Genomic DNA, 25,316 nt, shown 5'->3' on the forward strand with positions numbered 1-25,316 from the left:
TCAAAAATACACCCATTCGTCTGAGCTTGGGGCTCCCATTCCAGATTGGGGGGTGGGGTTCCAAGAGTCAAATAAGTGCCTAAACCTTTTGTCCACCAGCACCTATTTTCAGCCCTTAAACCCCTTTCTCTCCCTATTCACCTTCAGACCAGCAGTCCAGTGCAGTGTGCAGCCTCTGCTTAGCTGTAGCTAGTGAGGCTGCCTGAGGAACTTGGTAGGCATAAAAAGCAGGGGTTGTAGCCTTTTTCCCGGGGCATCAGTTTCTACAATTAAAATGAACATTTTCGGGGGACAGGAAAAATCACCAAAAAAATCAGGGCATCGCCCAGGGGTCCCCTTAGAAGAGTGTGAAGTTTGAGGACAGTCGGCGCTACCGTTTCAGAGGAAAAAATTAATTTCTAGGGCTTAGTGTCTGGGGCGCGTCAGTGCTAGCAGCTCTCGCTTGCTTGATTTCTTGTAGCCTTGCCAAAGCATTCATACAGCCAACGGAGAGAAAGAGAGGGAGGAGGGGGGAACAAAAGAAGGAGAAGGCTCGGCTGCAAAGATGCACAGAAAGGGGGATATGAAACTAGGAAAAGTGTTATGTGTTTGTGGTGTTTTTTGCGTTACACTGCAGGAAAGCTTTCACCACAAACTCCAAACAATCGACCGCACTGGGGGGGGGGGGGGAGGTTCAAGTCCAAACGCATTGTTCAAAAAGAAAAACAACAACAAAATTATTTTATATCCTCGCCATTAGTTCATTATCCATTAAAAAAAACTAAAAACTAAGAAGGAACAGCAAAAACAGATGTCAAGAGTTTGGAGTGCTCAAACAAAGCAAAGTTTTCATACTTTTATACTCTTAGTGCGACCGGATTTAAGCAGGGTCTCTGTGGGTTTTCTGTGTAGTACAAGGCTAGCTACAAAGATTGGAGAATATGTTGATCTGGTTCTACAGATAGTTTTACTGAGTAGCACAACCATGGTCCAACAGTACACACAAACCACACACACACACATAGAGCCAGACAAGACAAAGGCCACTGTGATTATAAAAAATAAAAATAAAACGAATTAAAAGGGAAATCAATGTCCAGCCATCAATACATTTTCAGGCTAATATATTGTTATGGAAAGTTTGATTAAAATATAATCTTACATTTCATAAGTTGTCTGAAAACCAATTTAGCTTCACAATAATTTACTAATAATACACAGCTAAAGCTAAATAACATATTTTCATAAAATCACTGTTATTATAAAACTGAAACAGCACTTTTATATTGTACTCTTGTGAATATAATTTTTGTCCCAAAAGTATACAGTCCCTTGTCTTTTACCTATAAATCCTACAAGTACCATCTCGTACAACCAAAAAACAAAAGCACTAAGCTTCAGGAACCACACACCAAAACAGGAAGACTAAAAATACCCCAACTAAAAACGTAAAAGGCAAGAACTAAAGTTTTTTGTGTGACATCTGCCAGTAAAGACTTGATTGAATAAAACAATAAGAACAAATTCCTAGCACTACAAAAACTTATTATAGAAATATAGTATAAATAATGACAATATGTGGTGGTTAATGAGCATGTTCAACTCTTTTTCTTTTCTTTTTTTTACTGAAAAATTAAAAACTACCTATTTCAAATCCAAACTACACATGCCATTCCCAGCCTCTCTCTTATATTACTTTCAGCAGATGTGTAGCAAAATCAAGAAATATTGTTAAATATGACATCCAGGAACAGGTGCAGAGCTTTCATGGCATACCCAATACCACATCTTCACTCTATGCCACTTATTCATTTGTTCAAAAAAGCTCAGGCAATGGCAAAACAGTACACTGCATACTTTTAGATATTCTAAAATATTCAATATGACAAGAACGACTGATCAAATCTTTTACAGATAATAAATAAAATAAAAAGATTGTTCTTAAAAAAATCTTGTGAGCCCAGAAAAAAAAAAAAAAAAGGCAACAAGGAAACCACTGGAATTAATACATTAACTATAAAGCAAACCCCATGCCAAAACTAAGAAAAAGCAACGTGTACTTTTATCACAAGGTTACAGGGTCATTGTAAAGACCAGAACATTCCTTTTGACAATAACTTCAACACTTTATGACAACTTTTAAAACAGCACAGCAAAGTCACACATCATTCTATAATATTAATATTACATCTGTAATTTTAATTGCAAATTGATTGGTCTGACACTGACTGTAATTGGACTTTTTTTTAAACAAAACAAAGCATACTCTAGAAACATTTAAATAGTAAAGCACGACAATAGGTTGCGATATTACAATCTGGAATATTAATTTGCCAGGCATACCTACGAGAAACGCTATAAAAATTATCAGTTATTATTAAACGTAACGTTAGTTACCTAAAGCGATGTAAGATGAGTGCATGTTTCAAAACTGCCAATTAGTCGAGTATCGAGAAAATATGTATATTGTGAGGCAAGTAATGAATTGTTTTAAAATGTGCATACTTAGAAGCTTGAACTTTTGATTCATCGCCAAATAATTCTGCCGTGGTCTTGAATGTCACCTCAAAGCGCGTCTTCAACTAACGTTACATACATTCGAAAAAGCGTCGTTTTTTTTTTTTTTTTTTGCCGCTTCCACAGAGTTCTACGTTTCGTCATGCTGTCACCTTAAGATGTCATTTGAATTTTGACGAACCAACGTTCTGATGTTCGAATTACAAAGACAGAACAATTAAATGTTGCTGTCATTTTGATGTTAGACGATATGTTTTCATTCCTGTCTACACTGTTTCGATTGACGCAATCGCTGTGAATGGATCTAATGACCAAATCTCTTATTAGATGGAGCGAATTAAAAGAGGGGAAAGTAGTGCTTGAAGCTTGGTTGTGGGTGAGGGGACAGATACAGAGGGGAGTGGTTCAGAGCATTAGACGCACCGAGAAGTCATTGTCTTAAAAGCTAACATATGCCAAAGACTAGAAGACCATTTTATTCGCTTTGCTTTATGGTGTTAAAATAGTCAAAGCATCGTTTAGGTTGTAATAAGTTGTTTGGACGTTATCACGCGGGTTCCAACACGTTTTGGAGGTAGTCTGTTTAATTATACTAAGAAATAATGTTTGTTTTTGGTTTTGTTCAACACAAAAGAAATAAGTGCCGAAACAGCTTACACTAAACAACAAATATAAAGTTAGCAACGTCTTTCTATAACGCATACGTAATTTTCTGAAAGTACTTTTAGTTTGTAGCTACATGTTCGTTACTTATTTTTTCCCCCCAATAAGTTAATAATAAATGGTAAACGGGACCAATTTCACAAAGCTTGCAAAAAATATGTCGATTACAAAAAAGTTATAATTATATAAGCAAAAAAGTTATAATTACATACCTTTTATGAAAATCCTCTTCCAGTTTCCAATATTTGTAAAAGGTTGTTAACGTAATAAACAGTATTGAGAAGAGAAAAAAAATTATAATGAGGAATAATGTGGCTGTTAGAAGTGTTCCAGTCACTGATGCTCTGAAGTTTGAAAATGGCGCCAATGTTCCACTGCAGCAGCTCTACCACTGTGATGACACGGGACAGATAAAAAAATAAATATAAATTTTCCTCAGTGAAAAATATTTTTTTTCACAAACGGATCTGTTGCACTTTGGCTAAAATAAGCTATTCTAGTTATCTCTGGTTGAATTGTTTGCTTCTATAATTTATAATTATTTTTTGATAATTTTTGATAACCGTCAGATCATGCCTTAGCCGCGGTGCAGGTCGGGAAGTGCCTTTGCTGGTTTTCTTTTAAATTTCCAAACTACAGTCCTAAATGGCCGCAATGTCGCCCCCTGTTGTATTATCTGTGTATTTTCTGAGCTTGCACCCTACAGTCGACGTCAAAAGCTTTGTTTTTTTGCGCTATGACTCCAACAAAATATAACTTTACAAAGCATTTACTTGAAATTTTTATATCCGCTTGTATTTTTTATGTTTATATTTCTACCTCCCGTGGCACCTATTATTTATTCATTTATATTGTAGGGTTTTTTCTCTTTCCTTGATTAATGTTTAATAATAATATTCTTTAAAAACAAAACTTGAAAACAAATGAAAAGACCAACTCCAGAGTTAACTGTTGAAGTTTTACTAAATTTGACAAACGTATAGCAACATATTCTCACAAGAGTACACAGAACCTGCTAGGCCTAATGTCATCCAACAGATAGCAGGGTCTAAAACATAAACACATTTAAATAAATTGTGTTTGTGTGTTGATTTCTATTTCTTTATCTATGCCTAGTTTTGAATTTAGTATGCATTTGATTTGACATAGACATCAAGCTGTCTTTTAAATGGTTAAAAAAAAATCAGATCCATAGAGCACATATTGCTTGCAGCTTATTAAAAATAAATTATGTCACTGGTCCAGGGTGAGTCTCCTTGCAACATGTGTCTGCTCTTAATGCAATAATAAATATGGGAGAAATTGACCACATCAAAAATCACACAAAAAATCTCTTAAAACATCTAAATACTCAACATACATGATCTGTGTATCAGCACTACCACGAGTAATGACTGTATCTATACAGAACATTATCATTTACTGCTAAAGAAAATTCTATAGTCTGTACTGAGATCTTCACAGAGGAACAGAAAGAGCTACATTTATTGCTGCAATACTGACAAGGTATTTCATCAATAACATGCATTCAATGCCATATATAAATGTTTACATTTAGACAGGCTATCCTTTAGTTCAGAAAATCTTGCAACAGGACAGTTGATCATTAACCAATGTATTACCAAGCAGTAATAACAAGTCTCTGAGGCTGAGGTCTTCCGTGGATCATCTGCTTTTAACTTATTTTGGTAAGACGGAAGGACAAAGGGTAGTTTACTTGTTCCTTATACTAATGTACTCGTGTTCAGCGTACTTAAAGTACACAAAGCGAGGTTCCTGGTACAATACAACTGTATGAAAAAGGGAGTAATGGACACTTTTTGACCACTATGGCAAAACTAAAGGTCTGTTTAAATATATGTAAATATGACTTGTGAACAAGATGCCTAAACCGTCACCCTTAAGAAGTTTTTTCTACAACAAATCAAGATTCAATACTCACAGAAGGACAAACAAATCTGGAACAGTTCTTAATGGTACATATAGCATCTTTAAAAGAGCTCATACTTAGATTTTCATTTAAACAGGTTCAGAAAATGTTTATTAGAACAGTTTAATTATTCACAACAAGATATATTAATCTATGACAGCAAACATAGTTCATGCACAAAATATGTCTAATCTGAGGTATGCCAACAACTGCAAAAATAAGATAAACAATAAATGAGTGTATTATTCTATTTATGCTTTTGCAATTTATATACAATAAATCAATAGTAAACCTAATCAAAATGTTTTCAATAACGAATTAACCCTCCAAACAATCAACAAGAAAAACAATCTGTTATGGGTCTTGAAAAGACAAAACAACCACCCTCCACATTTTATGTGAATACACAGGATTATACAAATACATTGAATATAACAAAACATTAAAGTTCATTTCAAATGAATCCCATTTGAAGGCAGTTCCGGCAGGCTCACTTGTTGGTGTCCTGCACTGTTATTCCTTAAGGAAGACCTCTGAATATTTTGTTTTCAGCAGTTGGGCCATTATCCTTATGGTTCCTTGTCTCCTCAGCTTCATTCTCCTCTTCCTCTCCTTTTCCCAGCATTCTCAGTGGCCATAGCAGACCATGCTGGGCATGTTTAGGTTTTGGACAGCAGGGCCCATTTTTCTCTTTGGTAAGGAAATAAAGCAGTGCATTCAGCCAGGCGTTGAATGAGGCCAGAGGCCGAGTGATTTTATAACAGATGGAAACCATGCGCATAGTGTGGCACTGCACCTTACTTGTCACTTTCAGAAGCAGGAAAATGGTGCGAGTGACATGGAAGGGAAAGAAGCAAAGGGCAAAGAGCAGAGTGATGGTAATTATGGTCTTGATGGACTTGCGACGCCTGTTCACGTAAGGCGAATGAGCCCCCAAGATGATTGACATGCCCTCTCCCCCTATCCCTGCGACGCTTTCACAGCCCGTCCCACTTCTGACTCTCTGAGTAGGAGGTTGAGAGTGCAGCGTCCGAAATATAGTCAGCACCACACGCGAGTAGCACCAGGCAATGATGCTAAATGGTGCAAAAAACCCCAAGAAATGAAGCGTGACCCCGTATGGGATGTAATCATGGAACTCTCTATCAATGGCATCATCCCAGCAATTATTGAACATCTCCTCCCTCGTGCCCTTACCTTCACGTGGAAGATACTGCGTCTGTGCAAAACGAAAAATTGGGCATGTTAGTGCAAAAACAGCAATCCACACCAAAACGCAAGTCCCCTTCACGGCTCGTTTGGTCTCCAAGGTGATGGTCTTCATGGGGTGACAGATGCCCAGGTAGCGGTGCACTGAGATACAAGTGAGAAAGAAGATGCTGCAGTAGAGGTTGAAGTAAAAGAGGAAGCGCACTAGGCGGCACATGAAGTCTCCGAACACCCAGTCGTCCCGCATGACGTAACTGGCCACCAGAAAAGGCAGGGATAAACCATACATGAAGTCTGTCATGGCCAGGTTCACCATGTAAATCAGGGACGCATTCCAGCGTCTGGTGCGTCGAAAGGAACGGTAGAGAACCACAAAGTTAAGGGTTATACTGAAGACAAAGGTAAAGGAGTAACAAATTGGCAGGAAGATGTACTTGTAGGACTCGTCAATATTGCAGGAGCCAGTAACTGAAGAATTAAGTGAGGAAGAATGCTGGGCGTCTGAACCCTTCTCTGTTTCAAACAAAACAGTAGGCACTCTTGTCGTCATTGTCGGCTAGTTCTTAGGGAGCGTCCTTGTTTCATCCTCCCATTCTTTGCTTCTGAGACCACCTCTTTTCCAATAAGCAACTTTTTTGGATTTCCTGCGATCTCCTACTCCTTGTTTAGTTTAACATCTAAGAGAGATACATTGCTGTTAGAATACACAAAGTGTAACCAATTGGCAAAACCTTTGCAGATGTCATCTCACAAAAGCCTCCCACTTGCTCTTTCTAGCCCTCCCCGCATCCCCCTTACTCTTTCACAACCCCTGGTACTGTTTGCACATAGGTATATATGCTGCTGATTCAGGCCCTTTTCACTTCATTAACCCATCAAACAGTAACCACACTTCCCTTCTATGTCCTATTCTCTATCTCACCCGCCCCTCAGCCTGTCCCTCACATCAGGACTCTCTACCCCATTCCTTTTAGCATTTGTCAAACTACGCCTAGACTCCCTCTGGATCCATTTGCACATTAAACAACTTTGGGATACTATGTCATGGCTATCCCTACCTCCTGGTAAAGTTAGCACACAGCTGACTGAGCCCACAGTGAATTGCTTATTGCCTACCACTTCTCAGACATATAAGACACTATGTCAATAAATGAGTGAGTACCTGAAGGTCACTAAATGACATTAAGGTAGTCTGCTTTGGCTGAATAAATAACAAGGTCCTTACTTGGGAAATAACACAACATCATAAACAGAGCAAACAACCCTAATTATAAATCACATTATCTACATATTGCAAGAGATCACTGCCTGAACTTATTTAATGGCAAAAGACAAGAAGTAAAAAGACAAGAAGATTTATAGGTTAGGTATTGTAAAACCATTGACATGACATGCAAGGACAACAATGAAACACCAGTTACATCTGGTTATGAGGTGAAAATGTTCACTTACCTATTTAATAGAGCAATAAAGTCCTTTTTTAGAAAAAAGAAAGAATCTCAGTATGAATAAAACACAAGGAGTACCTCTATTCCAACACTGAAAACAGTTAATTTGACTATCAAGATAAATACAGAAGAGCAAAATCAAAGAAGATTTGTTTGCATCATTGGCTCCGTCTAGTCAATTCACCCTTGAATCTTTCCCTTTAACATCAGTTTCTCAAACTATTTTTACCATTATCTCAATCCAACCCTCCTTGGTCATCTCTTGCTCCATGATCTGTCCCCTCCCTCTTTCTTCTTTCCTCTATTAGTGCTGAGCTGGCCTTTTGACAATACAAACTCTGGCTAGGCAAAATACACACACACACAACAGAAAAGCAATGATGTAACAAAACAATACACATATCCAATCTTAATGAAATCCCTTTTATTCCACAAAATAATATTTAAGTATTTCACAAACAGTGACAACAACAATCCAGTTATGAGTTGCTTGGCAATGTATGTACGCACACATACTTTGTGGCATTTAATGAGCCATGTCTTAACATGTGAGGCTTGGTATAATTGGCTTTGCCACTAAACAAATTAAAGTAATATTGAGCAATAGAGCATGGCATGGCATTTAGTGTCTTTTGTTGAAAATGTTGCTTTATCTGTTTGACCAACCAATTTTAAGAATGTAAACTGGTGTTCTCATTGGTGCCTTAAAAGTGTCATAAAAAAGCTGAAATGAAAAACTATAAAAACCTTAAAAGTCTTTTGCAGTGATGATGGAGTGCTGTAGCTTTTCACAGTAAAGTCATTATTTCAGACAGCTCTTGTAAACGAATGTCCGGTCATTTTGTTCCATCTTGTTGATTGTGCATCAGAGTGATGTCATATCTTGTACCTCCAGCAGCATGGCGTCCTGTTCTGTTCTCAGCTGGTCCCTAGTGAGAAGTCGACCGACCAGCTCTGAACTGAGGTCTACACACACACACAGACACACACTTACTCATTTAATCACATCAGACGATTATATCATCACTCTAACATAATAGTTAATGCTTCGGTTTACCGTGAATGTCTTTGCTTAGGGAGCTCCTCAATGCTTTCAACTCCTTCAAGCTGAAATTCTTCAAGTCATTTCGCTCATAGTGCTTCCTTTCTCTGACAGCCTCACTGGGAGGTATAGTCTGTAATGGGGGTCAGTGGAGTGCAATTATGCACATTTGTGAATATCTTCACTACCATTCAAAAGCTTGGGGTCGGTACGTTCTTTGAAAGAAGACTGTTATGCCCACCAAAGCTGCATTTATTTGATCAAAATGACAGTAAAAACAGCAATATTAATTTGTGACATATTATTTCAATTTAAAATAACTATTTTCTATTTTCAGCATCATTACTCCAGACTTCAGTGTCACATGATTCTTCAGAAATCATTCTAATATGCTGAATTGGTGCTCAAGAAACATTTACCATCATCATCATCAATGTTGAAAACAGTTGTGCAGCTTAATATTTTTGGGGAAACTGTGATACAGTTTTTAGGATTCTTTGATGAATAGAAATTTATTTGAAATAGAATTTTTCTGTAACAATGTACGGTAAAAGTCTTGACTGTTACTTCCGTTCAATTGAATGCATCCATGCTGAATATTAATTTCTTTAAAAACGATCTGACCCCAAACGTTTAAATGCTAGAGTACAGAACATTCCATTTACACATTACAAATATGAAATACTACATAACTACTTTGATAAATGTGCTTTCTCAATTCAAATTCATAAAATGAAATGCGAAACACACATAAGACCATGAATATGTGATCTGCTCTAACCTGTTTTTGCTCCAGTCTCAATTTGTGTTTAAGTACACTCAGTGCAGCTCTGACATCATTCTTAAACCCTCTTGATTTGGTTTTCTTAGTCGATGCAGAGCTTGAACCACGCTCCTTCTCTAACCTCTGAATGCTGCCACTCTTACTGGACTGTTTTGCCACCTGAAAAGGTAACAAAGAGCACAACAAGCAATTATTTTTCTCGTCATAAAACAGACATGAACAAAATTGTACAGTTAGTCTCTATCCCTATCCTTCTGAGCGCTACACCCACTGAAGTTGTTCACACTGTTCACATTATGTTGCCACCCACACCCAGCAACAGTGGAAAAACATGCAGTGTGGCAAACTGGCAATTTATTTCACCTCTTTCTTTGCCTCTATTTCCTCTTCTTCCTCCTCACTTTCACTGTTATTGATGAAGCACAGCTGAAGATTCATCTGGCTCTGGAGCCTAGAATAATAAAGTATAGTTTCTAAAGATTTAATTCAAATTCAGAAGTAGTTGAGATTCCTTAAATCTTGGTGACCTTGATGTCAGAGAAGTCAGACGACTGTTGCAATCATCCTCCATGTCCTCATAGGATTCTCTGTGACTGCTCAGCCCTCTGATTTCTGGCCAGTCTACTGTCAGTTTGTCCAAGTCCTGTAGAAACACATTTTAGTATAAATTCATAGTATTTTTCCCCCCCCATCTTTTACAATTTAATGCAATGAATATCTTTGCTTTCATTCAGACCTTTTCCCTCTGTCTCTGCTCTTCTTGTTGCTTCTCAAGTTCAGCAATACGAAGGCTCAGATCCTCCCAGTGCATGATGGGTAAGCCCAGGTCATCATCAGGGTATCCATTTTGCCATAATAAGGCTGCCCCCTCTGCATCCTCCTCTGTCTCATCACTCTCTTTTTCATTTCCTCTCTCTCGCTCTTTTTCTTTTTCTCCATCCATTCCCAAGACCCCTAAGAGAATAAAAGGGGCACAAGGCCTCTGAAGATTAAGAAGTCAATATATTTTAGGTTTAAAAATGATTTTATTTATATAATTCCCAAAAGAGCAGCGAGGCAAACACACACCCTTTGAGGTGCATGTTGAAGGAGAAAACGTAATGCAAAGAAAATATAACTTCACATTCTCCTAAGCACATTTTATTATTACCAACATTTCAGCAAAACAAGTAGCCTTTGTCAAGGTACATACCATGACAAAGGCTACTTGTTTTGCTGAAACATTGGTAATACCACGTTTATGGTGATATAGAAGCTGCCTCTCATAGTTCTGTACGAGAAACTGGCATCATCAGATAAAGACATTTATTCATTAAAGCTAAGTAGTATATGTTTATGTTCATAGTACTTTTTTAATTACTGGAATATAATGCAAAAGCGGCTATATTTGTTTAAATATTTATTCAATGAGACGATAGTACTACTTAGTATAGGCTCTACTAGCATTTATTCATTTGCATCTAGTCCCAATAGTGACAAGAAATTATTCAACTGTATATGGGGTTCTGTGGTTCATACATCACTCCAGACTAGTATGTATTCAGATTATTTCTGATACCTTTTTCTTTTTTCTTTAGTATTTATTAAGTACTAGTGTTTATTCTAGTAACTTACTATTCAAATGGTTATACACCGTTTTCTTAGTTTAAAACAGATAGTGTGTATTTCAGTTGTAACTGCTGGTATCGTTTTACTTGCTAAAACGGCTTATCTAGCAACATTTGTGTTTTGTTTGTCTTTCACAAAAGCATGGGCGGAACATTAAAAGAAAAGAAAAAACAATTCCTTGAAACGTTACAACCAGAACAGGCACGAGGAGCCATCTAACGTATTTCCTCAGAAACTGCACTATCTCAAAACATTAACTCAGAAAGTTAACTCAGACTAGTTTGGAAATCGGGTCATAAACAAGAAAATATTTCCATATTTAAAATAATACATTCCAATTATATAAAAGTCTTGTAATACTGGTGCTAACACTTTGGCCACGTATTTAACTGACATGATATATCCTAAAACTTTTGTATTGCTTAGTTTTAGAGGTAATAACGTTATACTTACTTTTTTGCAAGAATGTGTTTGCAAATTAAATTCTGTCCAACAAGTCAAACCTTATACAAATTCCATCGTTTTCTTGAGGTTTATAACTTGTTTTCCTCCGAGCTGTCCCGTTACGCGCCCTCCTCGTCTTCGTTTATCCTTCACTCTTTTTCATCCATGAAGATGAATTTCTTTTTCTTTTTCGCTCCTTCGTAAACTTCGATATTTAGAGGGTTATATTATATAGAGTTAACGTTTTAAAACCGTTCAATCAATCCGACATTTTGTTCTTTAAAAATCCTCAACGCAGACATCAAAAACTAAAGGAATTTGGCGACGTTTTGTTATGGGGAGAGAACGTGAAGGGAGGAGAATGAGCGAAGAGTAATAAAAGGAACCACTTCAGGTGTCTAGTTTCAGTCAATTTGCAAGTCGATAATCTTTAAAATCCTAGCATGAAGTCGTGAAGAAAAGCTTCTGCTTGCACGTGAATGTTTGTTTCCCATGTCTATTTTTTTAAGACGAAAGAAAAAAACTTTGGGGTTGGGTGTCAAATGTCAACAAGTCTAAGCATGTTTATGACAGCAAAATTATAAAGGCGAATTACTTCGTTTTTATGGTGTTTACACATTTTATTTTTTTAAAGCCTCGTTTGAGGACAAAGCATTCTTTAAATATCTATAATTCACGGGATAAAAATTAAATCCTCCGAACAATAAAAAGTTGCTGATGTTTTAATTCATCCGTTTAACTTGATAATCAAAGTAATGACTGGAATCGAGATGACCTGTTGCGAACAGACAGTTGAGGAGCTCGGAATATAATTAACGAAGTGCTTAAAAGTTTGTTTCAAACTCTTTATGACGTTGCACTCTGCTGTCACTCTACTTCCGCTTCCTCTAAAGTCAGCTGACTTATCTGGTGACTGTTGACATCGCTCTTACCAAGACCAGAAAAAACTTAACAGTAACTTCTAAAAGATCAAATGACGGTCCTATAACGTTTATTTTATTTGAAACGATCCTCTGGCATCTCTGGTAAACGAAACCTGACAAGCATTTATAATTGAAATGGCTTCTTTGCTTTTCTGCGGTCCTAAACTGGCAGCATGTGGACTGGTTCTGAGTATTTGGGGTGTCATTATGCTGGTAAGTTTAATATTCTCTATTGTGTCTCTGTTCTTGTGTTTTCTATACATTGTTTATAGATGCTGAAAGGCCATTAAAATACATTAATTGCCAATTTCTTAACAGTAGTAATGAGTATATTGCCTTCACACTTAATTTCAATAACATGCAGAGTTCTTAGTGTCCTGGAAAAGGGAATTTTTGAAAGTTTGATTTCTAGGCCTGGAAATTAATGGAAATGTATCTATCTATCTATCTATCTATCTATCTATCTATCTATCTATCTATCTATCTATCTATCTATCTATCTTTTTTGTGTGAGTCCTATCGTTATACATTATTTTGTATAAATCATTATCCAAGTCATTATAAACTTTTGTAACTTTTGGAAAAGTCATGGAACAAAAATAATATATAATGTCTGTGGTGGGATGAACAGCCCGCCACTTAATCAACATTTTCTTTCTGATTTCTCTTAGGCAATGCTGGGGATTTTTTTCACCACACATTCAGCTGTGCTCATAGAGGATGTGCCTTTCACAGAGGAAGACTTCAAAGACCCGTGAGTTCCTTTTGCCATTTACTCATTTAGTCACCCTGGAAAATAAGTCTGTCTAGCATAGGGAATGTCACATATAATTGGAAGGCTTCATGATAGTGGCTATGACTGGCTTCCTTCCCACAGGCAGAGGTGTCCAAATGTCTAGTTTAATCAAGACTAGCCTAGCCTATTTTCAAACCAACAATCTTTTCTCTGATTTCAGGGATACGCCTCTGCAAAACATCTATAAACTGTACAACCAAGTTGGATACAATTGCTTCATTGCAGCAGTAATCTACGTTGGCTTAGGATTCCTATCATTTTGTCAGGTTCGCCTGAACAAGCGCAATGAATATCTGGTGCATTAGTACCAGTTTAACTCTACCTCTAAATTCTCTGATGTTCTATTTGCCTTAAAATGAAGCTTAAATGAGTGTGGGTATTTAAGATGGAATAAGATGATGTATTTCACTGTGCTTTTTTTTCTTGCCTTTCTATCTTAAAGCCTGTCATAAAATACAGCATGAGTGAGATTGATCATTATTAGTGCCTCACACATTTGCCTTTTGCTATTTGGATCTGTGGACCTACTAAATCATTCAAAGATATTGGTTATCGTCAAACGCTGTTGATAAATGATTTAATTGTGATTTTTATTTATACTTTCACATCTGTCAAATATACAATCCCATGAAATAAATGTTGAATGAAATTTTACAATATTCACATTGGTTGTTTTCACAATAATTGACTCAAGATTTTGCCTAGATACAGTTTGTCACTATAGAAATTGGTAAGTGTAGACCTTGTCTCTGAGTATACATGGTTCTGAAATTACTTTAACTTTATCTCCAATTTTACATGTGTAACTTCTAAATGTTTGGTGCAGAAAGGAAATGTTATTAAAAAAATTCTATATGAAATAAATGAAAATGTAATTTTACTTTATTTGCAATGGAAATTATCTATACAGGGCATTTTTTCATATAGCTGTTAGGAAAAAAAAGCATAGTAATAATAATTAATTTTTCATTGTCTTCATCTGGAAAAAATAATGTACTATATATAAAGTGCATTTTATGAAGCTGAAGATCAAGAATACAGTGAGTAAATATCCAGAGAAACCAGTCCAGTACAATCCAAACAGTCCCTTTAAATATAAAGTTGAAATGCATTTATTTTCTATTGTTTTGAAAAGTAAAAAAAAATCTTTAAAAAACTATCAACGCTTTAAAACATGTTACAAACTAAATAAATGACAATTATGACAGTATTTCTGCTGCAGTATATGCAATTCCCGAGACAGGCAAAGTGTGCTAATTTTAAGTTTGAGCTACTCAGGAAAATATTCACAGATGTATATACACATACAATTCAAATGAGAGTTTCTCTAAATGGTGATGCTATTTTCCATGTGGCTTGGACACAGGTAAAGGTACTGCAGTTCTTGTCCCTCGTTCTGAGATATTATCTGCTCCTCCAGTTCCTTCAGCTCCTTTCTGAATTTGTCAATCGCCTTCAAAGCAGCAGGCTCAGTAAAGTACTGTTCCACATACTGACCCATCGGGATCTGAAGGAAAGAGAAGAAACAGAGAGGTGTTACTGTATTATACTTTAATACTTTCAGATGTTTCAAGTTCAGCTAATCGAGGTCTTTCACTAGATTACAAGAAAAGCTACAGGCCGGTTTGATCAAGGTTGGAATCAAACTCTGCAGGAAAGTGGACCTTGAGGGCCAGAGTTGAGAACCCCTGGGTTATATTGTACTTTACACAACCATAAATGATGTAAAAGCACAGTTGTGACAGCCAGCGCTGTTGACCCACCGCATCTGGCTGTGCCCGACCCAAATGCCATGTGATGGCCATCTGCACACAGGACTGGCTGATATCAGGGAGTGTGTCCATGATCAGGCCCATGGTGACAGCATCCTTGTCTGTTGGTGGAGGGTGCCGCATGGTGCAAGGTGTATTGGGAACCCATGCACACCAATCAAACTACAATACCGAGAGAAAGATCAACGGCGATCACAATCAATCATACAAGTGATGCCTGTGGATTTACACTGATTTCTGGCAGCTAAAACAAGATTGTATCTTTGCTGTGAGGTTAGGGGCAGCTGTAACTAGAATTTGTATGATAAAACAAAGACAAAATATCTTAATCTATAATGGCAAATGTTTCATTAAGACTGTACATTTGGACTGTTCTTAAATCAATGGTTGATCAATTTATTCTAGTAAAACGAATATGGAAAATTGCCCCCCATTTATCCCTAGTAACACACTCCCTGTAAAAAATCTGTATTCAATATAGTGTAGAAAATGTATGTCTGATGTCTTTAAAGTAAGTTTTCAGATTTGATCAGATGTTAGATGTGTGTTTGTTACCTGTCCATTGTTGGTGGCAGCATGTTGGGCTGTGCTGATGAAGATCACCACGCTTAACAGTGTGATCAGTTCTTCTTTCGTCTTCAGCTCACTGGCTAGGCCTGACATGCAAGAAACCACAGTGGTTACTTCTAACAGTCAATTTCAAGAGCCATTTATTTAGCTCATGGTGTTCATTTTGATATGACATACACATACTTTGAAACCAGGCTACAGCATCAGTTTATAGTTGAAATAGTTTATTATGTATTTTAGCACATCCCGAGCATCACAGACATGTTTATTTTGCTAATGACCACATGGTGGCACTGTATCTTTATCCTTTATGCTCTTTATTACTTCATTTTCCTGTTTTATGGTTTATACCTGGGCTACAGCATGTGTATATATACCCCTGATGTCTTCTTTTGACATTTTTAAAATGCAATATTTGTGATGCGTGTATTGTATGGATGATTTACACTACCATTCTAAAGTTTTGGGCAGGTGAGATTTTTTAAAGTAAAAAAAAAAGAAGAAGTATTTTATGCTCACTAAGGCTGCATTTATTTGATTTTTAAAAAAAATCTGTAAAAACAGCAGTATTGTGAAATATCTATCCAACTTAAAATAGCTTTTCTATTTTAAATAATGTTTAAACATATAATTTATTCCTCTGATGGCAAAGCTGAATTTTCAGCATCATTACTACAGTCTTCAGTAATATGTTGATGTGGTGTGTTTAAATGTTTATCTTAATATTATCAATGTTGAAAACAATGTTGCTGCTTAATATATTTGTGGAAACTGATCTTTTTTTTTTCAGTTTTCTTTAATGAAAAGAAAGTTGAAAATAAATGTTTATTTTGAAACAGAAGTCAAATGTGTCATTCACTGTCACTTTTGATCAATCAATTGCATCCTTACTGAATAGCAGTATTAATTACTTTAAAATACATGGTACTGACCTCAAACTTTTACATGGTAGTGTATATTGTCAAGCCTTAATAAATACACTGCTAAACAGGGTTTATCATTTATCCACTACTAAATTACATTTGTGAGTTCAGTGCTGCAGTAATGTGTTCATATCTTACCAAAACCAGGCACATCCACAAAGCCCTCCTCAGCCACATCATTAATCCAGGCCTGAAGTTCTGAGTCCTGTTCCACTTCGCCATCACTCTTGTAGTACAAGGAAATGATTCCTGAAACAAAACTGAGAGGGAAAAAAAACATATAAAGGAAACAGGTCTGTTTGTACAGGAATTTTATTTTTATTTGTATGTACACCGCTTCATTCATGTGTAAATTAAAAAATGATTGCTATTATATATAGCCACATTCATGAGAATTAAAAGCACCGAATGAAGAATTCCTATTGGATTAAATTACTTTTGAATTGCATCCCACAGCATCAGAGAGTGGTCCCTGTAGAAATAGTCTCTTAGCTTAGTAACCCCTCTGTCCAAAAAGTCAAATTTGGGCTGGAGGGAGCGATAAGTCAATACTTTATACTCCCTCTGTGCCAGAATCAAGAGTCCAGCTCCACCTGTTGATACCACCTGAAAAACACAATGTTTGAACTGATTGAGTTAGTTCATAAATTTGAGGTCAGACTTTTTAAAAAAAGTAATACTTTTATTCAGCAAGGATGCTGATCAAAAGTGACAGTAAAGGCATTTATAATATCATTTATAGTAGCAAAAAGCTATCAAGCTCAGGGGTATATTATAAACAGACCACTAAGTTGTTTAGTGTTTAGAGTTGTTTGGTGGTCACCCCCAAACCACTAAGGGGGTGACCACCAAAAACCCATTAGAGTGAATATGATAAAAAGATAGAGAGCTCAAAATGCTTTATTGTTCGAGGATGCTCACCCTTTTGAAGATACCATCTGGCGAGATGAGCTGTGTTCTGCCACGACAGTTAATCTCAAGCGTATACCTCAAGTGTGGAGCCAAGAGCTGCAATGAGAGAGAAAATGACAGAAAGAGAGAGTGAAGAAGACCCGTAACATACAGTACAACTGGACAGATTCATGAATGACAAGTGACTTTAATGAATCAGTGATTAGCTAACTTTAAACCTGCTTTGAAACATGCAAATGGATCTTTTCTAATGAAGCACTTTCTGTAGCACTTCCTCTAACCTTATATATAGGGTGAACAGCAGGCAGCTGACGCAAGGTGGCCATACAGAACACTTCTACCACCAAGTGTGTGCGTAGCAGATGTGATAACACCTGAAAGATCTGGAATTCAGCATGCCGAACCCACATCTTAGCCAATAACCAGGCCAGAGGTGGATCGCTAGGTAGGAATATGGGTGTGTCCTTATCAGGTTTCTGTTCAAGCTGAAAGAACAAGAACAATCAGTCATAATCAGTCCATTCCTGGATGCACCCCTGTAATGTTACGGTCACAGATAGTCACCTTTCAATAGCCCTACTAATATGTATAATTTAGTTACTAATGTTTTTCTTTAAAGTCCCCCTGCGGTGAAAATCAAGCTTTTAATGTTGTTTATATGTCTATATGGTGTTTTGAATATGCTTTAAGACAAACCATGTACAAATGCATAAGTCAACATCATTGCTGAGTATTTTCTTAAAACTGCGGTAAACCAAAGAGTGTCTCAAAAACGCGGTTTGAAATTGCGGGTGTTTCTGACGTCACAAACTACCTTGTAACCAATCACGTCAACGAGTGGATCTCTGAGCTGGTGCGAATGGAGGTAGCTCTAATTTGCATATTAATACAACTGCATATACTTAATGAGGCAAGGGTGTATAGTTACATTAAAGCTTTTTTGAGGCATGAAGATTTTTTTTTTCAAGGAAACAACTTTTAAATATGTGTATTTGGTGATCAAATATGTTTTAAGGGATAAAATGATTGCCAGGGTGACTTTAAGAAACTAATATGCACCCTATAGGGGTAAACAAGGTACAAAGGTGTACCTTTTGAAAGAGTATTGCCCCAGTAACAGCTTTTGCAACTTTTTTTCTGAGAGTGTACTATGATTAGTACATTAATAACAGCAGTTAAGATTGTGACACATAAAACTGTTTTGGCATTTAAATGTGTCTGTCAAAGGAATTTCTATAAAATGTCTCTTCCATTCAGTAAAAGCATGAGAATATGTGAACATGAGGATGATTTTGGCTGATAAGGAGTAAGATTGAGAAACTCTGCTCTAGATTCATCCATTATTATTATGCCAAGTACAGTTAATGTGCGTCAACTGGTTTTACCTGTATGGCAATGGGAATGAGACCTTTCTCAGGGTGTTCATACAGTAAGCAAAGCGGGGCAGCTATGTGCTGTGTCTTGTCTCGGATTACATTGGCAGGAATCCCATCCATAATTGCATAGTCAACCAGGAATATATTTCCTTTCTTCAAAAGGAGAGACAAAGAAACATTTTTAGATTCAGTGTTCCAATAATCCATTGTATTCAAGAAGATAAACACTAACTCTCACCTTGAGTTCCTGCTTCAAAGTGGTTGTAGGCATCAGAGAGGACTGTACCATGTCTCCAGAGACAGGGAAGTTCGAGGGCACCTCCTTGCACCTGGCAATCATCCGTGGGTTTGAGCCGTTCAGGAATTGGTAACCAAAAAAACAGTCTTCTCTCCAGTGCTTCATGGTGTATTCTGAACAGAATATTCATCACAAATTCATGTTATTCATTTAATAATGTTGTGCCAATAAAGCTATCGACAGACTTGATAACGCCTTAAATCTGTGGAAATTTCCACTCCACTGGTTGTTAAATATGCTGCATTGTAAAAAAGAAACAAATAACAGTCTTTTCTTTACTCCAGAGAATGTGTTGACATTCTCATTTTTCTCTGAAATTATGAGACTACATAAGCTCACAAGTAGGCCTATTTTATGAGGTAAGTGCGGTTTAGTTCATTATTGATCTTCTTTTGATAAAGCGAATAGAATGTTTATATTCTAGGACCTCATTTTTTTCACAATTTATACCTTCAGCACTGAAATTCATCATTAGACGCATTGTGCGCTTTCATAACCCAGAGTTAAAAATGTGTGAAACGTCCCAAAACTCAGGGCTGTAGGAGGATTTTTTCCAGGGTTTAACTAGACCATAACCTAGGGTTAACTGCAGACTGTTAACATTTAATTATTGGGTGTAAGTGTGGAATTTTCACATGCCATTGATTCGTGATTGGTCTATGACAGGTAATAAACATGTTACAAAATACAATTTTCTGGGAAGAGAGCTTTCCACGAATTGTGTGTTTTAATGAAATGCTAATTTTGTGGTAACTAACTTAACTCTTTACCCGCCAGCAAAAAAAAAAAAAAAAATGCCAGCCAGTGGCAGCATTTTTGAACATATTCACATAACTTTCATTGCCTCCATAATATTTTGTTTGAATATCTGAACATGCAATAATAGCAAAAGAAAGAACAGAGCCATCAGCTTTTAATCCTAAAACCTGTTTGTTCTAGTTTAATGCATTCCTTTTCTATCAGCACTTGAATGTGGGTGAGTTTCATTTAAAAGCAAACTTTTAAACAAAAAGTTGAGAAAATAGCGTTTTGTCAGATTACATAGAAGGATGATCAAAACATCAACACCCCCAAAGCTTGCACAGTCTTATAGCTTGTCCTGGCTTGACATTTCATTCAGTAACATTAGGCAGGTTTGATTTATACAGTATGCCGTTTAATATTGATGATCGCATTATTTTACATATGCATTTGCCTACATATGGGCTGCATCCGAAAACGTAAGGAAAAAAAAAAGATGCTGCTTAGGATATATTGTTGTTACCAGCTATAGGGCTCCTTAGCTTCCAGAAGATCCGTTTGAAATCGTCCAGGTCATTCCACGACTTCCCGAACTTGATTGCCAGTTTTTTCAGAGAGAGCTCCAAAAGCCTGACAGGCAGAAGGGAGCGAGGAAATAATGTATTAGTGGTTAGATAAATTAAACGATGTGTGGATAATAAAATGATGCGCAGACAGAGGAACACGCATGATTATGCACCTTAAAATATCAGGTCACTTTAATAAAGCATAATACTTGAGCAAAACCTGCAGTGCATCTTTACTCACGCATAGTGAAGGGATCCCACAAAGTCACTGCGCTTCTCATTGTCGAAGCGAACGTCCTGGGGGAGATCGGCCTCTGACTTGGCATCAATGCATTTTGGAATGCCGGGGGCCCATGCAAGCCATCTAATAGGTGAGACATGGAGTTTAACAGTGATTTGTCAGGAGCTGCCTACATTCTTTACAAAGATAGGAATGCAGTGTATGTAATTTCCCAGGAGACCTGTATAGTTTCTGCCTCTCCTGAAGCTCTGTCTTTCTGTGAGCAATCTCCAGTGCCAAGGTGTCGTCACTCAGCTTTTTGGCTATGTAAGGAGGAACCAGATTTAAGCTTTTAATCAGGGTTTCATCTTGCTCTCAGATCGATCTTAGTTGTTGCTGCATGAGCAGCTGACACTACTGACCTGTGCCTTCTCTGAGCTCTATTACCACTCCATCCCCCACTAGCCAGCGGTAACAGGGAAAAGTATAGCTGCATCTTTCTCCAGGTATACTGACTTTCACATATCGGCAGAACCAGTTATCCTCCACCCAGTACTTCTGCTTTTCCAGCCGCACCAGTATCAGGGGACCCAGAGAAGCCGCGCTCCTAACGGTGTAATCATCCTCCTACAAAATGATGGAAATAGAGGTCTTTATGTCAGTATTGTATATTTAATTGTGATTTATTTCACATTTGTACATTTAGATTATACCTTTGCCATCATCAGTTTTGGGGGTAACGCGTTACAAGTTAAAAGCTATGTAGATTACTTTTTTCAAGTAACTAGTAAAGTAATGCATTACTTTTAAATTTACAACAAAATATCTATTCAAATAAGTAATTCAAGTTACTTTGTTTTCCCATGAGTTAACTGACAGCTCGTCTGTCCTCATGTTGATAGAAATCGTGAGTAAGTGCAGAGGTGTTGTGTCCGCTGTGTAAATATGATGCTTATCGTAGTTCTAGACTAAATGTGCGCGTGCATTTACTCATCTCACTTGCACAAAAACAGATTGACACTTTCTCATTATGAATAAAAACAGTGAAATGCAAACTCATAAAAAAGTATGCAAACCTGCAACAATAAATGTTAAAATCACAAAAATATACTATGTATTTAGTCTCACTTTATTAACCAATGTTTTTGCTGCTGACCTTTGATGATCCGATTCAGTCATGCTAATAATAAGCAAAAATTACTTACATTTGTGTTTAATTTTTTTTTATCGCTGAAGTAAGAGTGTTAAACTTTCTTTTCCTGCATCATATTCTTCTGAAATCCAGAATAGCTGCACAGCAGAAAGGTTTGTTTGAGCTGTGTCAGGCGAGTATATAGTCCAGGTGAGAATTTGCATTTCCTTCAGCCTGAGGCTTTCACTTTTGCCAAAAATATATAATTATTTGTTATTAAAAAAAACAAGCAAGCCCAGCCCAGGTGAGAAAAAGTAACCTAAAGGTAATGTAACATTACTTTCCACAAAAAGTAAGTAAGATCTTTAGCAAATCTCAGAATGATTATCTATTTTTCATAATGTGCATTATAATGTTGTCTAGTACACTTGTTGCATTTTAAATTATTGATTTTTAGCTTTAAGCGTTTCATTTTTAATACATTTAGACAAAATAGTATGACTAAATAGTATAAATTGCATGAAAATAATTATCGGCCAGAATTTTAACGTTGTGTCCCTATTTTTTAGAGAGATAAGCTCTACAGTTTTGGAAAGTGTGATGTGATATTTTGCAATACATTGATCATATTTCATTGGCATTGTTCTAAAAGGTATACTTTAGCCTATAACATACCTTTTAAAATAACAAAAGATCTCTACTGCACTATACAGAGGGAAATTTAAGAAATATTATATTTAAGACATTTAGGCCTAGTTTCACAGACAGGGCTTAGATTAAGCCAGGATTAGACTTTGGTTCAATTAGGAAAAATTAAGTCGATTTTTACATTTTTCCTTAGAAAAAAAACACAACTGGTGTGCTTGAGACTGACATATTTTAAGAAATATGTTAAAACGGCTCAAACATGCATTTTAGTCTGGGACTAGTCTAAGCCTGTGAAACCAGGGGTTAAGTGCTTAAAGGATTAGTTCACTTTTTAAATGAAAATTCTGTCATCATATACTCACCCTTAAGTTGTTTCAAACCTGCATGAATTTCTTTCCTCTGCTGAACACAAAGGAAGATATTTAGAAGAATGTCAGTAACCAGACAGTTTTTGGTTCCCATTGACTTCCATAGTAGGAAAAAAATATAGTATGGAAGTCAATGGGAACCAAAAACTGTCTGGTTACTGACATTCTTCTAAATATCTTCCTTTGTGTTCAGCAGAGGAAAGAAATTCATGCAGGTTTGAAACAACTTAAGGGTGAGTATATGATGACAGAATTTTCCCTTTAAAAGTGAACTAATCCTTTAATACATTGAAGTGCTTCTCAGAAGCACACAAACATATTCATGGTCATTTACCGCTCCTCTACAGAAGTCTAGGCCTGGATTATCCAGCACGGTTCTCTCACTCTCTCCTTTCTCTCCAACCAAAGTTATGTACACATAGTTATTGGTTCCTGAATATTCCGAGGTCCCGGTGGCCACGGTAACTTTGTACTCCATCTCTGCACACATACACATTCAATAATGTTGAACAAACTGTAAGATATTTTCACATTTTCTGCCAGACACAGAGCAGTCTCAGAAGCCCAATTTGTTTTTCAGTTACAGGAACTATTTAACAGAGCTATAGCAGATGTTAAGTCTTTTCCCCTCAAAGGAAAGGATTTGCGCAATCCATTTATGTCTGCACAGGACGATTACAAAAGCGAGCGTGGTATTGTGGAAGTGAGTCTTCCTCTGAATGACAGAATAATTTATTGCATAAATGATTAAATGATTTCCCCTGCGCTATATCGATTTGTGAAAATAGATCTGATTCATTTTCATTTAAACATGAAACCAGATCTGTGTAAGGCTTTTAATAAAAATATATACTATTATTATAATGTATAAAGTATATAAACACTTTATACATTATCAGAAAAGATTAAAGTGCAGACAAACACTTTAGTGTAATTTGATCTTGTGAGCTTCCACTGTTTTGTAACAATACAAATACAACACAACACAAACTATGAAAATAAAGGAGTGCATTGTGTCTTTTGTATTTGCAATGGAGAAATTGTAATAATGACAAACTGATGGTAACACTTTAACAACACTAGTTCATGCATTATCCTGCACTATGGATAACATGTTTTACAGCATTAGTTAATATTGGTTAATGCATTTGTTCATTGTTAAATCATGTTTGTTCATAATGCGTTAACTAATGTTTATTTAAAACAAACAGAACTTTATATGTAATGAACATTAATTGAATAATTAGTGTTTATTATTTTAACATATAGGTGTTAACATATAAAGCTGTATTATAAAGTGTTTTATTTATTAGTCGTTACAGTGAATGCCTTAAATCAATAGAGCATGGTAATCTTTAATCTTCAGCCGCCCAGCTAGAAACTGTAGATCAATATCACTTTGGTTTCAAGATATTTTAGAGTAAGCTTATTTATAGCTTGTCCATCCGTTGCGCCTGCCAATAAAACTCTGATGTGCCGTTGTACTCTATTAGTACAGGTCCACACAAATGTGTTTTGCATGTACTGTATGAAAGCTTAGACACAGACAGAATTGTCATGGTCATCAGAGATGATGTCGTGAAGGACATGTCAATTGACTGATTCATAGAGCTAAACATTGAACCAACCTGCGGAGAAATACTTCTGGGTTTAACTCAAATCAACAGAGGACATTAGAAACCCAAAGATGAATCTGCCTAACCCCTCTGGTGCTCTTTGGTCACTTTTGACTGAAAAAGTTTTTATTTTTTACTTCACCTGAATGCCATTACACTTGGTGACGTTTGTGGCACTTGCTATGTGAACGCACACAATAAATTGTGGATATGATTTGAAAAGGTCACACTTGTACTCCTCATGGTCAAATGTCCACCATAGAAGTTAATTAGAAAATGGATCATACCTATTGCTTAGTAGTACCATCAAATTCCCTCAAAATACAAAATAATATTGAACAAAAATATATTACTGTCCACTTTTGACCGGAAGGAGTATAAGTGTGAGTGTGACCCCTAAATGAAAAGCACCAGAAAGTTAGATTAAATTGAAAAAGTAATCTGTAAAACATTACCTTTTCTCTGTAAAATGGTGTTGCTCCTTTCCTCCTGCAAGTTCTCTTAGCTCTTTTCTTCAGTGTATTTTCTCTCTCTCAACAAACTAGTTTCCTTCTTTCATGTCACCCTTTTGCAAACCCTGTTTTGTACGCAGCAACTGCCAGCTCACAAACGCTGAAGTTTCACTGACTGGATCAGGCAGATATTAGCTTTGTAATGTCCAATCTGCACTGGTCTCCTCCCTCATACCTACGTTACCTCCCTTCCCCCTCTCCCACCACTTGCTTTTCAACATAGTCCTCTCTAGGATGATATTTTAACCACCTCATTTGTTTATTCATTTTTCCTTTGCATTGCATTTCAAGGAAGTGGGTAGTGCTAGCTCACAGAAAA

General features: G+C 36.6%; 4 protein-coding genes across 8 annotated transcripts; 1 reads left to right on the plus strand and 3 right to left on the minus strand.

Moving 5' to 3' along the window:
- Window positions 1-5,186: 5,186 nt before the first annotated feature.
- On the minus strand, window positions 5,187-6,975 carry LOC306994422 (P2Y purinoceptor 3). Its single transcript, XM_079604919.1, has one exon. The coding sequence runs from the start codon at window positions 6,846-6,848 to the stop codon at window positions 5,610-5,612; it is 1,239 nt and encodes a 412-aa protein (XP_079461045.1). The 5' UTR covers window positions 6,849-6,975; the 3' UTR covers window positions 5,187-5,609.
- LOC306994423 (schwannomin-interacting protein 1) lies at window positions 6,851-12,497 on the minus strand. 4 transcript variants are annotated; one of them, XR_013796680.1, is made up of 9 exons: window positions 11,634-12,497; window positions 10,309-10,526; window positions 10,100-10,215; window positions 9,936-10,023; window positions 9,570-9,731; window positions 8,804-8,921; window positions 8,494-8,712; window positions 7,976-8,084; window positions 6,855-6,975 (listed from the first exon to the last, which is right to left on the minus strand). XR_013796680.1 is itself a non-coding variant. In XM_079604920.1 (7 exons), exons 2-7 carry the CDS (start codon window positions 10,513-10,515, stop codon window positions 8,612-8,614), a joined length of 792 nt encoding a protein of 263 aa, XP_079461046.1. In that variant the 5' UTR covers window positions 10,516-10,526; window positions 11,634-12,497; the 3' UTR covers window positions 8,150-8,611. The 4 variants fall into 4 exon arrangements, 1 of the variants encoding a protein (XP_079461046.1); XR_013796679.1 differs by lacking the exon at window positions 7,976-8,084 and having other exon boundaries at window positions 6,851-6,975; XR_013796681.1 differs by lacking the exon at window positions 6,855-6,975 and having other exon boundaries at window positions 8,070-8,088.
- Window positions 12,494-14,002, plus strand: rnaseka (ribonuclease, RNase K a). Its single transcript, XM_079604922.1, has 3 exons — window positions 12,494-12,760; window positions 13,219-13,301; window positions 13,504-14,002. Exons 1-3 carry the CDS (start codon window positions 12,683-12,685, stop codon window positions 13,646-13,648), a joined length of 306 nt encoding a protein of 101 aa, XP_079461048.1. The 5' UTR covers window positions 12,494-12,682; the 3' UTR covers window positions 13,649-14,002.
- Window positions 14,003-14,151: 149 nt separating this feature from the next.
- Window positions 14,152-25,144, minus strand: alox12 (arachidonate 12-lipoxygenase; the record flags this gene model as incomplete). Of its 2 annotated transcripts, XM_079604918.1 has the most annotated exons (15): window positions 14,152-14,850; window positions 15,107-15,277; window positions 15,671-15,771; window positions 16,747-16,868; window positions 17,045-17,214; window positions 17,530-17,616; window positions 17,802-18,005; window positions 18,906-19,049; window positions 19,135-19,307; window positions 20,459-20,565; window positions 20,743-20,865; window positions 20,963-21,044; window positions 21,144-21,348; window positions 23,204-23,349; window positions 24,941-25,144. In XM_079604918.1, the coding sequence occupies 14 exons, from the start codon at window positions 23,345-23,347 to the stop codon at window positions 14,671-14,673; spliced, it is 2,013 nt and encodes a 670-aa protein (XP_079461044.1). In that variant the 3' UTR covers window positions 14,152-14,670. The 2 variants fall into 2 exon arrangements, with proteins under 2 accessions (XP_079461044.1, XP_079461043.1); XM_079604917.1 differs by lacking the exon at window positions 24,941-25,144 and having other exon boundaries at window positions 23,204-23,359.
- Window positions 25,145-25,316: the final 172 nt, after the last annotated feature.

This window comes from Phoxinus phoxinus (assembly GCF_949152265.1).
Source record: "Phoxinus phoxinus genome assembly, chromosome: 2".
In the NCBI taxonomy this organism is placed as follows: domain Eukaryota; kingdom Metazoa; phylum Chordata; class Actinopteri; order Cypriniformes; family Leuciscidae; genus Phoxinus; species Phoxinus phoxinus.

Coding starts and splice junctions, on each gene's coding strand:
- LOC306994422 (XM_079604919.1), bottom strand. CDS start 6,848: ATGACGACAAGAGTGCCTACTGTTTTGTTTGAAACAGAGAAGGGTTCA.
- LOC306994423 (XM_079604920.1), bottom strand. CDS start 10,515: ATGGATGGAGAAAAAGAAAAAGAGCGAGAGAGAGGAAATGAAAAAGAG. Junction 10,216..10,308: donor AGCAGAGACAGAGGGAAAAG/GTCTGAATGAAA, acceptor GTGTTTCTACAG/GACTTGGACAAACTGACAGT. Junction 8,922..9,569: donor TGAGACTGGAGCAAAAACAG/GTTAGAGCAGAT, acceptor CCCCCATTACAG/ACTATACCTCCCAGTGAGGC.
- rnaseka (XM_079604922.1), top strand. CDS start 12,683: ATGGCTTCTTTGCTTTTCTGCGGTCCTAAACTGGCAGCATGTGGACTG. Junction 12,761..13,218: donor TTTGGGGTGTCATTATGCTG/GTAAGTTTAATA, acceptor GATTTCTCTTAG/GCAATGCTGGGGATTTTTTT. Junction 13,302..13,503: donor GAGGAAGACTTCAAAGACCC/GTGAGTTCCTTT, acceptor CTCTGATTTCAG/GGATACGCCTCTGCAAAACA.